We start from the raw sequence: 14,415 nt of genomic DNA on the forward strand, positions 1-14,415 counted from the left end.
AAAAGAATGAAGTTGTGAGGAATGTTACATGGTGAATGAACCTGTGGGACATTTGGTAAGGCAAAATAAGCCAGAAACAAAAGAGCAAATATTGAATGGTCTCACTTAGAAAATGCTTCTAAGAAAACAGGGGCCTAGACTGTAAGCTGTTATAGCAGTCACATTTGGTCTGCAGTGATATTTATTATTTCTGGATTTTGAGAGGCTGTTTTATACATGTATAACCTGGTATTTAGAGATAAGAATGAAGCTGATCAGGTTGGGATTAAGGTAATTCAGAACACAGGGGTATGGAAGACACTGTCTATATTTTAGAACCTCATCTACTCTTTGAGACTAAGGAAGAAAGGTTTATTTTGTCCAGAACCTAAATTTCCTGTAGCACATAATCTAACTCAAACTGTCTGGATACATCATTTAAACAATCCAATCATAGGGAGCCCAGAATAAGAATGAAGGCCTTTAATCCTGTATACCTTAATGTAATGCCTGGTTACATCCCAGAGTATATTAAGCAGATTATCAAAAAGTATTGGCAAAGTCCCTTGAGGGATGGGAGAATATATATAAGGATTTTTTAGACAGATTTGAGACTGCAGACGGAATGAGTTTACTAAGTTTCTGGCCTGAGTGATAAGTAACAAAAGCAAAAATGTATAAGGAAATACTGGCAAAAATCCTTGAATTCCAAGGATAAAATGAAATATAAGTACTCATGTTGACAAAGGATATGTGAATCTGGCTTGTTAATAATCTTTTAATATTTAATGTGATCATAAAAACAAAACCATGACTCACTTTTCCTTGAGCTCCTTCAGTGAGATTTCTAAGGGCTTGGATTTTATGACTGTACAGCAAGGGAATTTTTCCCATTTTCCATCTCCAATATTAATTTCCTCTCCTCTTTCTTTTGGTTTCTCTGTAGTTGTTTCCTCTCCCTTTTCGGGTTTCTTAAGAAGCTGAGAAATTATAATGTTAGTAAAAAGCACTTTAAGAACATATGAAAGAAGTTGTTTAATAAAATATTTAATTAAACAGATACACTATGGAGCCCAAATGTTTGAACAGCCCTAAAAATGTCAGTTAAAGATGCAATGAACAACCTTTTGGTTAAATAGTGGAACATTCAGTCAACGAAATATTTTATAGTTAAGAAAAATGATGTGGAATAGTTAAGGTGATGGAAAGAGATTCTCATTAATGAATGAAAGAAAGTTACAAAATCAAATGTACACGATGATCCAAGATCATGTCAGGTAAATTTAAATGCTGTGAACATATAATAAAGCAGAATAAAGGGATAAAGAAAGCTGGGGTGAGGGGAAGAGGAGCACTGTTTTAGCTAGAAGATCAGGAATAGCCTCTCTGAGGAGGTAACATGTGAACTGAGAGCAGAATAATGAAGAGGAGCCACCCATGAGTAACTGTGGGGAGAAAGTTCCCTGCAGAGGGAAGCAGACACAAAGCGGCATGCGGTAAAACCAGCCTAACGTATTTAAGGAAAAACAAAGATGGCGAGAGAATCTGGAGAATGAACCAGGGGAACAAGATAGGAGATAAAGCTGAAGCAGGCAGTAGGCCTTCTGAGCTTTGCCCACACTCTTGAGAGCCAAGGGCTGCAAACAGTCTATTGTTGACTCTTCCAGACTTCTTTGCTTATTCTGCAGATGGATAACATAGTTACACATACACACACACAAGCACACACCCGACTATTTTAAAGGCACTTCATGAAGATCACACAACTTCTTTAGATAATGTACTCTATAGCCCACGATGTATATATTCAGGAATTTTATGTGTAATTTTGGTGATCTGACTTATTTCAACTAAGTTCAACTAAATTCGTTGCTTAGTTTTAGCTTTCTCATAACAAAGGAAAATAAAAACCAGCTGGGTTGTTATCTTTATACCATACTGTTTGTTCTTGTTAAAATTAGCTATAATGACATCCCTCTGCCTCTCCATCTTTGGGCTATTAATATAAATTGTTTTGGCAGTTCTCCACAGATTTTATTTTCCAGTTGTGGTTTTTTTTTAAATTTAAATCTCCAAATGATTCATAAGTCAGAGGTCCTGAAGTTGAGCACAGCTAATAAGGGGTCAGATGTCTAAATTTCATATGTTAGTCCTGTTTATTAATCATAATATCACGGATTACTCACAGTCACCAAGGTAAAATTTGCCACCAACACTTCATTTTACCAGATTTGAACCTGACCTTTCCTCTTTTTTGAAGTGTTTAAAGGTTTTGATATCTTTTATTCTAAATGAAAAATCCTGAACTTACATATTTTTTTCTTAAGTTTTTTATTAGAGAACTTGTAAGTTCATAGAAAAATCACACAGAAAATATAGGGTTCTTCTGTACTCCCCTTACACAGTTTCCCTATTATTAACACTTTGAATTAGTGTGGTACCTTTGTTACTAACTGATGAAACAATATCATTATAATGATACAATTAAATTTAGTTCACACATTATAAGAGGGTTCATTGTGTCTTACAGTCCTATGATATTTTTTAACTTTTATTCTAGTAACATATACACATCTGAAAAATTTCCCTCTTAATCACTTTCAAATATAGTCACAATGTGAATACAACCATGATCACCATTCACTGAAAAAATCCACCTCTCACCCCAGAGAAAAACAAATAAGCATTAACTCCCCACTCTCTGCCCCTACCCTGGCCCCTGGCAATCTGTTATCCAGATTCTGACTCCCTGAGTTCAAAATAATCACCTTATTCTGACTATTTCCTACCAGTGAAGTCATATAATATTTGTCCTTTTCTGTCTGGCTTACTTCATTCAACATGTCTTCAAGGTTCACCATGTTGTTGCATCAGAACTTCAGTCCCTTTTATGGCTGAACAATATTCCATTGTACGTATGAACCATATTTGTTTATCCATTCACTGTTGATGGGCACCTTAGTTTCCTCCATCTCTTGGTAATTATGAATAATGTCACTATGAATATCGGTGTGAAAATACCTATTCAAGTCCCTGTTTTCAATTTTTGGGAGTTATGTAACAAGAAGTGGGATTGCCAGGTCACATGATAATTCTATACTTAACCAAACTGTTTTCCACAGCAGTTCTACCATTTTACACTCCCACCAACAATGAATGAGTGTCCCTATTCACCCACAGCTCTATAACAACAGTTATTTTCTACATATTTTTTTAATCTAGCCATTCGAATGGGTGTGTAATGGTACCTCATTGTGGTTTTACTATGCAATTCCCTAATGGCTAATGATGCCATCTGTTCATGTGCTTTTTGGCCATTTGTATATCTTTTTTTTTTTTGAGAAATGTCTATTTAAGTCTTTTGACCATTTTGTAATTGGGTTGTGTATTAGCTAGGGTTCTCTAGAGAGAACAGAATCAGCAGGAGATATCTGTAAATATAAAATTTACAAAAGTGTCTCACATAACTGCGGGGATATAGAGTCTAAGTTCTGTAGGGCTGGCCATGAGCTGGCAGCTTCAGTGAAGGTCCACAACAAATTCTCAGGAGAGGCTGGCTGGGCAACTGTGGGGATGTAAGAATCCAAGATCTGTAGGGCTGGCCACGAGTTGGCAGCTTCAGTGAAGGTCCACAATGAACTCTCAGGAGGGCCTGGATGGCTGAAGCAGGAAGAGTGATTGTCGCTTTTGAGTCCTCCTTAAAAGCCTTCCAGTGATTAGATTAAGTGTCACTCATTGCAAAAGACCCCTTGTGGATGCTGCCAAAGTGGTCATGATTTAAATATATGAAATGTTCTCATAATAACAGACAGACCAGTGCTTGCCCAACCAGAGAACTGGGCAGCACCACCTGGCAAACTTGACACACGAACCTGACCATGACAGTCCACCCCTTGCCAACTTGGCAGCTATACACATCACCTTAAACCATACTTAATCTCTAAACAGAAAACAGTAACAGACAGGTTTCTTTCCTTGCCTAACAATACTCAACTGTCCTGTGTACAACTGGAAATGCATTAAATCTCTCCAGAATAGGGTGCAAGTCCTTGGGTAATATTCACTCTTAAACTTGATATAACTTAAATACTATAACATGAAAAAACCCAGCTTATATCATGATAAAGGGGATAAAATAAAGAGGAAAACAAAGATATCTGATTTATGTATTAATACATAGATACTAATTACAAAGCAAGGAAGCAATATTTATACCATTACAGCCCTCATTTCTGTAACTAATCATGTGGTCATAGTTTATATTTATCACTACCTTCTTCCACTACCCATTCCATGTTTCCTTCACCCTCAGCAAGCACTTCAGCTGGCCATGGTTCTTTGCCTAGTAGGTGATTCAAACTTTCATTCCTGAAGTTTCAGAGCCATTGCTAGTCCTGCCTGGATTGGGATGTTGCAATTTTCCTTTGATTTTAATCATAGGGCATATAGGAATCCCTTCCTTGACTTGTTGATCCAGAGGCATAAGTAGCCCAAAGTGACCAGGTGGCAGTCTTAGATTCCAGTTCAATGGAATCATTGTTGTTTCTCCTGATGGAAGCACTCCCCTTTCTGAAACTAAAACCTCTAGACCATCAGAGATCAAGGTTTTAGGGACAGGAAGTAAAAAATGTCCTAGTGGATCACTAGGTGTAATAGTGAGTGATGCCACTCCCATTTCTACCCCTTGCTTCCTGGACCCATGGATTCTGGCTATGGGAGAAACAGCACCATACAGTGGACACTGATTCAGAGCATACACAGCCTCCTGGAGAACATCAACCCAGCCCTGCAAGGAATTGCCACCTAGTTGGCACAGTAATTGAGTTTTCAAAAGGCCATTCCACCATTCTATCAATCCAGCTGCCTCTGGATGATAGGGAACATGGTAAAACCAGAGAATTCCATGAACATGTGCCCATCCCGCATTTCATTTGCTGGGAAGTGGGTTCCTTGATCAGAAGCAATGCTGTGTGGACGATAGATAATGCACTCTGTAAGTCCACATATGGTAGTTTTGGCAGAAGCACTGCATGCAGGGAAAGCAAACCCATATCTAGAGTATGTGTCTATTCTAGTGAGAACAAATCACCTACCCCTTCCATGATGGTACTGGTCCAATGTAATCAACCTGCCACCATGTAGCGGCTAAACACCTCAGGGAATGGTGCCATATCGGGGGCTGAGTGTGGGTTTTTGCTGCTGGCAGATTGGGCACTCGGCAGTGGCTGCAGTGAGGCCAGCCTTGGTAAGTGGAAGTCCATGTTGCTGAGCCCATGCATAACCTCCATCCCTGCCACTGTGACCACTTTGTTTATGAGCCCATTGGGAAATGACAGGAGTTGCTGGGGAAAGAGGCTGATTGGTATCCACAGAATGGGTCATCTTATCCACTTGATTCTTAAAACCTTCCTCTGCTGAAGTCATCCTTTGGTGCGAGTTCACATTGGACACAAATATCTTCATGTTTTTAGCCCACTCAGAAAGGTCTATTCACAAACCTGTTTCCCCAGATGTTTTTGTCACCAATTTTCCAAGTATACTCTTTCCAAGTCCCTGATCATCCAGGCAAGCCATCAGCAACAGCACATCAGTCAGTATACAAATGCACCTCTGGGCAGTTCTCCTTCCAAGCAAAATGAACAACCAGGTGCACTGCTCAAAGTTCTGCCCACTGGGAGGATTTCTCCTCATCACTGTACTCCAGGGACATCCCGGAAAGGCATCATAGTGCTGCAGCTGTCCACTTCCAGGTGGTACCTGCATATTGTGCAGAACCATCTGTAAACCTGGCCTGAGTTTTGCCTTCCTCAGTCAATTCACTATAAGGAACTCCCCAAGAGGCCATATAGCTCTGGCCTGGGAAGGAGAAGGTAATGTGGCAGGAGTGCAGACCATGGGCATTTGGGCCACTTCCTCATGTAACTTACTTGTGCATTCAGGACCTGCTCTGGCCCTATCTCATATATACCATTTCTATTTTACGATGGAGTGCTGCTGTGCATACCCAACTTTATGGCTTAGTGGGTCAAACAATACCTCAGCTCATGATAGACAACTCAGGTCTCATGGTAACTTGGTGGCCCATGGTTAAGCAGTCAGTCTAGTCTGCTAAGGCCCAGTAGCAGGCCAAAAGCTGTTTCTCAAAAGGAGAGTAGTTATTTGCAGCAGATGGTAAAGCTTTGCTCCAAAATCCTATGGGTCTGCATGTGATTCTCCTATAGGGGCCTGCCAAAGGCTCCACACAGCATCTCTACTTGCCACTGACACCTCCAGCACCATTGGGTCTGCTGGATCATATGGTCCAGGTGGCAGAGCAGCTTGTACAGCAGCCTGGACCTGTCGCAGAGCCTCCTCTTGTTCAGGTCCCCACTCAAAATTAGGTGATTTTCTGATCACTCGATAAATGGGCTGAAGTAGCACACCCAAGTGAGGAATATGTTGTCACAAAAATCCAGAGTCCAATAACAAGAACCAAGATGGCGGCTTAGCAATGTGCGTGTTTTAGTTCATCCTCCAGAACAACTACTAAATAACCAGAAACAGTACAGAACAGCTCCCAGAGCCACATCAGTGACCAGACACACAGCGTACCCCGGTCTGGACCAGTTGGACCGGTTGCAAGCCTCCCCAAAACCGGCGGCCGGCGCCCCTCTGACAGCCAGCGCCCCTCCCCCACAGGCGGCTTCCCAGAGGGAAAGGAAAGAGACTCTAAACCTGGTCAAGGCAGAGGTCGCTCATTGGGCTCAGGGAAAAAGAGGAAAGGGGAGGAAACGGAGGTTTTAGTGGCTGTGTCTCTACGGAGACTTGGCAGCCTCTGGATTCAGCGGCGGGACTTCTCGGGCTGCAACTGCCCCAGGCATAGGCAGAAACGGGCTGCTTTCAGGGCTGTCTCCCACCTGTGCCTTCCCCAGGAGAGGGGTGAAGCCCAACTCAGGTAGAATCCCTCCCGCAAGGAATTCAGACCCCAGGGCTTGGCAATTTGAAGCCATTAAAACCAGCCTACAACCTCTCCTCCATCTCCACCAGGCCCCCAGCAGGGAGAGTCTTCCAAAGTTAAAAGGGCCACAACATCTTTTGCTGGTGCGACCCGCAGGCAGACGCGCCACATACTGGGCAGGATAAGAAAAACAGAGCCCAGAGACTTCACAGGAAAGTCTTTTAACCTTCTGGGTCTCATCCTCAGGGAAAACTGATGCAGGTGACTCCTTGCCCCTGATAGGAGGCCAGTTTAGTCTGGGAAAACCTGGCTCGAGTCTATAATACCTACACAGACTCTCCTAAGGGTGGGGAGGGAAAAGGCACCATACAAGCAGGGCAAGAAACAAGAAAACAAGAACTGAAAAATTCTCCTCTGTTAAACAAAACCTAAGCTAGAGGTCCAGAAAAAGCTGAACTGAAGGTCAAAGAACAGATAGACAACAAATTCATCTAGCAAGAAAACCCTAGGTAAGAGAAGTGAAAGCAATCGCCAGAATAAACTAATTAAGGTAAATAAATGTCTAGATGCCAGCAAAAAATAATAAATCATACCAGGAAAATTGAAGATACGGCCCAGTCAAAGGAACAAACCAATAGTTCAAATGAGATAGAACAGCTGAAACAACTAATTCAGATATACGAACAGACATGGAAAACCTCATCAGAAACCAAATCAATGAATTGAGGGAGGATATGAAGAAGGCAAAGAACGACCAAAAAGAAGAAATGGAAAGTCTGAAAAAACAAATCACGGAACTTATGGGGATGAAAGATACAGTAGAAGCGATGAAAAAAACAATGGAAACCTACAATGGTAGATTTCAAGAGACAGAGGTTAGGATTAGTGAACTGGAGGATGGAACATCTGAAACCCGACAAGATACAGAAACTATAGGGAAAAAAATAGAAAAATTTGAGCAGGGACTCAGGGAACTGAATGATAACATGAAGCGCACAAATATACATGTTGTGGGGGTCCCGGAGGGAGAAGAGAAGAGAAAAGGAGAAGAAACACTAATGTAAGAAATTATCACTGAAAATTTCCCAACTCTTATGAAAGACCTAAAATTACAGATCCAAGAAGTGCAGCATACCCCAAAGACAATAGAGCCAAACAGACGTTCTCCAAGACAATTACTAGTCAGAATGTCAGAGGTCAAAGAGAAAGAGAGGATCTTGAAAGCAGTAAGAGAAAAGCAATCCATCACATACCAGGGAAACCCAATAAGACTATGTGTAGATTTCTCAGCAGAAACCTAGGAGGCGAGAAGACAGTGGGATGATATATTTAAATCACTAAAAGAGAAAAACTGCCAACCAAGAATTCCATACCCAGCAAAATTGTCCTTCAAAAATGAGGGAGAAATTAAAACATTTTCAGACAAAAAAATCACTGAGAGAATTTGTGACCAAGAGACCAGTTCTGCAAGAAATACTAAAGGGAGCACCAGAGACAGATACGACAAGACAGAAGAGAGAGGTGTGGAGAAGAGTGTAGAAAGAAGGAAAATTAGATATGACATATATAATACAAAAGGCAAAATGGTAGAGGAAAGTATTACCCAAACAGTAATAACACTAAATGTTAATGGATTGAACTCCCCAATCAAAAGACATAGACTGGCAGAATGGATTTAAAAAACAGGATCCTCCTATATGCTGTCTACAGGAAACACATTTTAGACGCAAAGATAAACATAGGTTGAAAGTGAAAGGTTGGGAAAAGATATTTCATGCAAATAACAACCAGAAAAGAGCAGGAGTAGCTATACTAATATACAACAAATTAGACTTCAAATGTAAAACAGTTAAAAGAGACAAAGAAGGATACTATGTACTAATAAAAGGAACAATCCAACATGAAGACATAACAATCATAAATACTTATGCACCAAACCAGAATGCCCCAAAATATATGAGGCAAACACTGCAAACACTGAAAAGGGAAATAGACACATCTACCATAATAGTTGGAGACTTCAATTCCCCACTCTCATCAATGGACAGAACATCTAGACAGAGGATCAATAAAGAAACAGAGAATTTGAATATTACAATAAAAGAGCTAGACTTAACAGACACTTATAGGACATTACACCCCACAACAGCAGGATACACCTTTTTCTCAAGTGCTCATGGATCATTCTCAAAGATAGACCATATGCTGGGTCACAAAGCAAGTCTCAACACATTTAAAAAGCTTGAAATCATACAAAACACTTTCTCAGATCATAAGGGAATGAAGTTGGAAATCAATAATAGGCAAAGCGCCAGAAAACTCACAAATATGTGGAGGCTCAACAACACACTCTTAAACAACCAGTGGATCAAGGAAGAAATTACAAGAGAAATCAGTAAATACCTCGAGGCAAATGAAAATGAAAACACAACATATCAAAACTTATGGGATGCAGCAAAGGCAGTGCTAAGAGGGAAATTTATTGCCCCAAATGCCTATATCAAAAAAGAAGAAAGGGCAAAAATACAGGAATTAACTGTCCACTTGGAAGAACTGGAGAAAGAACAGCAAACTAACTCCAAAGAAAGCAAAAGGAAAGAAATAACAAAGATTAGAGCAGAAATAAATGAAATTGAGAACATGAAAACAATTGAGAAAATCAATAAAACCAGAAGTTGGTTCTATGAGAAAATCAATAAGATTGATGGGCCCTTAGCAAGATTGACAAAAAGAAGAAGAGACAGGATGCAAATAAATAAGATCAGAAATAGAAGAGGAGACATAACCACTGACCCCACAGAAATAAAGGAGGTAATAACAGGATACTATGAACAACTTTATGCCAATAAATACAACAATGTAGATGAAATGGACAACTTCCTAGAAAGGCATGAACAACCAACTTTGACTCAAGAAGAAATAGATGACCTCAACAAACCAATCACAAGTAAAGAAACTGAATCAGTCATTAAGAAGCTTCCCCCCCAAAAAAGTCCAGGACCAGACGGCTTCACATGTGAATTCTACCAAACATTCCAGAAAGAATTAGTACCAATCCTGCTCAAACTCTTCAAAAAAATTGAAGTGGAGGGAAAGCTACCTAATTCATTCTATGAAGCCAACATCACCCTCATACCAAAACCAGGCAAAGATATTACAAAAAAAGAAAACTACAGACCAATCTCTCTAATGAATATAGATGCAAAAATCCTCAACAAAATTCTAGCAAATTGAATCCAGCAACACATTAAAAGTAGGATTCATCCTAGGTATGCAAGGATGGCTCAACATAAGAAAATCAATTAATGTAATACACCATATCAACAAATCAAAGCAGAAAAATCACATGATCATCTCAATTGATGCAGAGAAGGCATCTGACAAAATTCAACATCCTTTCCTGCTGAAAACACTTCAAAGGATAAGAATACAAGGGAATTTCCTTAAAATGATAAACGGAATATATGAAAAACCCACAGCTAATATCGTCCTCAATGGGGAAAAACTGAAAACTTTCCCCCTAAGATCAGGAATAAGACAAGGATGTCCACTATCACCACTGTTATTCAACATCGTGTTGGAAGTTCTAGCCAGAGCAATTAGACAAGAAAAAGAAATACAAGGCATCAAAATTGGAAAGGAAGAAGTAAAACTATCACTGTTTGCAGACGATATGATACTATATGTTGAAAACCCTGAAAAATCCACAGCAAAACTACTAGAGCTAATAAACGAGTACAGCAAAGTGGCAGGTTACAAGATCAACATTCAAAAATTTGTAGTGTTTCTATACACTAGCAATGAACAAGCTGAGGGGGAAATCAAGAAACGAATTCCATTTACAATTGCAACTAAAAGAATAAAATACTTAGGAATAAATTTAACTAAAGAGACAAAAGACCTATACAAAGAAAACTACAAGAAACTGTTAAAAGAAATCACAGAAGACCTAAATAGATGGAAGGGCATACTGTGTTCATGGATTGGAAGACTAAATATAGTTAAGATGTCAATTCTACCTAAATTGATTTACAGATTCAACGCAATACCAATCAAAATCCCAACAACTTATTTTTCAGAAATAGAAAAACCAATAAGCAAATTTATCTGGAAGGGCAGGGTGCCCCGAATTGCTAAAAGTATCTTGAGGAAAAAAAACGAAGCTGGAGGTCTCACGCTGCCTGACTTTAAGACATATTATGAAGCCACAGTGGTCAAAACAGCATGGTACTGGCATAAAGATAGATATATTGACCAATGGAATCGAATAGAGTGTTCAGATATAGACCCTCTCATCTATGCACATTTGATCTTTGATAAGGCAGTCAAGCCAACTCACCTGGGACAGAACAGTCTCTTCAATAAATGGTGCCTAGAGAACTGGATATCCATATGCAAAAGAATGAAAGAGGACCCATATCTCACACCCTATACAAAAGTTAACTCAAAATGGATCAAAGATCTAAACATCAGGTCGAAGACCATAAAACAGAGGAAAATGTAGGGAAATATCTTATGAATCTTATAATTGGAGGTGGTTTTATAGACCTTACACCTAAAGCAAGAGCACTGAAGAACGAAATAAATACACGGGAACTCCTCAAAAATTAAACACTTTTGTGCATCAAACAACTTCATCAAGAAAGTAAAAAGACAGCCTACACAATGGGAGACAATATTTGGAAATGACATATCAGATAAAGGTCTAGTGTCCAGAATTTATAAAGAGATTATTCAATTCAACAACAAAAAGACAGCCAATCCAATTACAAAATGGGAAAAAGACTTGAACAGACACTTCTCAGAAGAGGAAATACAAATGGCCAAAAGGCACATGAAGAGATGCTCAACGTCCCTGGCCATTAGGGAAATGCAAATCAAAACCACAACGAGATATCATCTCACACCAACCAGAATGGCCATTATCAACAAAACAGAAAATGACAACTGCTAGCGAGGATGTGGAGAAAGAGGCACACTTATTCACTGTTGGTGGGAATGTCAAATGGTACAACCACTGTGGAAGGCAGTTTGGCGATTCCTTAAAAAGCTGAATATAAGGACAAATACTGTATGGTCCCACTGATGTGAACGGACATTCGAGAATAAACTTGAAATATGTCATTGGTAACAGAGTCCAGCAGGAGTTAGAAACAGGGTAAGACAATGGGTAATTGAAGCTGAAGGGATACAGACTGTGCAACAGGACTAGATACAAAAACTCAAAAATGGACAGCACAATAATACCTAATTGTAAAGTAATCATGTTAAAACACTGAATGAAGCTGCATCTGAGCTATAGGGTTTTTTTTTTTTTTTACTATTATTACTACTTTTATTTCTTTTCTCTATATTAACATTTTATATCTTTTTCTGTTGTGTTGCTAGTTCCTCTAAACCGATGCAAATGTACTAAGAAACGATGATCATGCATCTATGTGATGATGTTAAGAATTACTGAGTGCATATGTAGAATGGTATGATTTCTAAATGTTGTGTTAATTTTTTTTTTCTTTCCGTTAATAAATAAATAAATAAATAAATAACCCTAAAAAAAAAAAAAAAGCTGAATATAGAATTGCCATATGACCCAGCAACACCATTGCTAGGTATCTACTCAGAGGACATAAGGGCAAAGACACAAACGGACATTTGCACACCAATGTTTATAGCAGCATTATTTACAATTGCAAGGAGATGGAAACAGCCAAAATGTCCATCAAGACACGAGTGTCTAAACAAACTGTGGTATATACATACGATGGAATATTATGCAGCTTTAAGACAGAATAAACTTATGAAGTATGTAACAACATGGTTGGACCTAGAGAACATTATGCTGAGTGAGATTAGCCAAAAACTAAAGGGCAAATACTGTATGGTCTCATTGATATGAACTGACATTAGTGAATAAACTTGGAATATTTTGTTCATAACAGAGACCATCAGGAGATAGAAATAGGGTAAGATATTGAGTAATTGGAGCTGAAGGGATACAGACTGTGCAACAGGACTAGATACAAAAACTCAGAAGTGGACAGCACAATACTACCTAACTGTAATGTAATTATGTTAAAACACTGAATGAAGCTGCATGTGAGAATGATAGAGGGAGGAGGGCTAGGGACATATTGAAATCAGAAAGATAGATGTTAAAGATTGAGATGGTATAATCTCGGAATGCCTAGAGTGTATAATAATAGTGAAATGTACAAGGTACAATTTTAAAAATGTTTTTGCATGAGGAAGAACAAAGGAATGTCATTATTGCAGGGTACTGAAAATAGATGGTAATTAATATTCTAAAATGTCACCTTCTGTGTGAGACTAAAGCAAAAAATGTTTATTCATTACAAAATTTATATTTTGACTAGTGCATTTCCTAATATAACTTATGTAGATAGTTTGATTGAATGCCATAAGTACTTGAAATCTCAGGTAGGACATGAAATTTTGTTGGTTTGTCCAGAGTGATGCTCCGATGAATCCCAGAGTGATTCCATCAGTGAGTGGAAAAGTTTCTGCAAAGCCCCCTTCAGGGAGTGGTGAGAACGGGGAGAAATTCAACTTCCCCAAGTTGAATTCTTGATAATCTCACAAACAGTGTGCACAACCAAAGCTATAGGCAGAGCCCCCAGTCTTGGGGTTTGTTCATATGAAACTTAACCCCGCAAAGGATAGGTCAAATCTACTTAAAATTAAGGCCTAAGAGTCACCCCCAAGAGAGCCTCTTTTGTTGCTCAGATGTGGCCCCTTTCTCCAGCCAACACAAGGAGCAGTCTCACCACCCTACCCCTCTCTACGTGGGACATGACTCCCAGGGGTGTGGACCTTCCTGGCAACGTGGGACAGAGACCTTGGAATGAGCGGAGACTCAACATCAAGGGATTGAGAAAAACCCTGGAATGAGCTGAGACTTAGCATCAAGGGATTGAGAAAACCTTCTCAACCAAAAAGGGGAAGAGGGAAATGAGACAAAGTGTCAATGGCTGAGAGATTCCAAACAGAGTCGAGAGGTTATCCTGGAGGTTATTCTTTTGCATCAAGTAGATATCATCTTGTTATTCAAGATGTAATGGAGAGGCTGGAGGGAACTGCCTGAAAATGTAGAGCTGTGTTCCAGTAGTCATGTTTCTTGAGGATGACTGAATAATGATACAGCTGTAACAATGTGACTGTGATTGTGAAAAAAAAAATCCATAGTCCAACTAGGTGTTGTGCCTCTTTTTTGGCCATAGGAGGGGCCAGATGCAACAACTTATCCTTCACCTTAGAAGGGATATCTCAACATGCCCCACACCACTGGACACCTAGATATTTCACTGAGGTAGAAGGTTCCTGTATTTTTGTTGGATTTATCTTCCATCTTCTGACACGCAAATGCCTTACCAGTAAGTCTAGAGTAGTTGCGACTTCTTGCTCACTAGGTCCAATCAACATGATATCATCAATATAATGGACCAGTGTGATATCTTGTGGGAGGGAGAAATGATCAAGGT

General features: G+C 39.4%; 1 protein-coding gene across 1 annotated transcript in view; it reads right to left on the minus strand.

Moving 5' to 3' along the window:
- UPF3A (UPF3A regulator of nonsense mediated mRNA decay) overlaps positions 1-14,415 on the minus strand; it is a 48,624-nt gene that overhangs the window by 7,789 nt on the left and 26,420 nt on the right. Inside the window, 1 exon segment of the mRNA XM_077134963.1 lies at positions 799-959. Within this exon segment, the coding sequence (XP_076991078.1) occupies positions 799-959 (161 nt within the window).

Source organism: Tamandua tetradactyla, chromosome 17 (assembly GCF_023851605.1).
Source record: "Tamandua tetradactyla isolate mTamTet1 chromosome 17, mTamTet1.pri, whole genome shotgun sequence".
Classification (NCBI taxonomy): domain Eukaryota; kingdom Metazoa; phylum Chordata; class Mammalia; order Pilosa; family Myrmecophagidae; genus Tamandua; species Tamandua tetradactyla.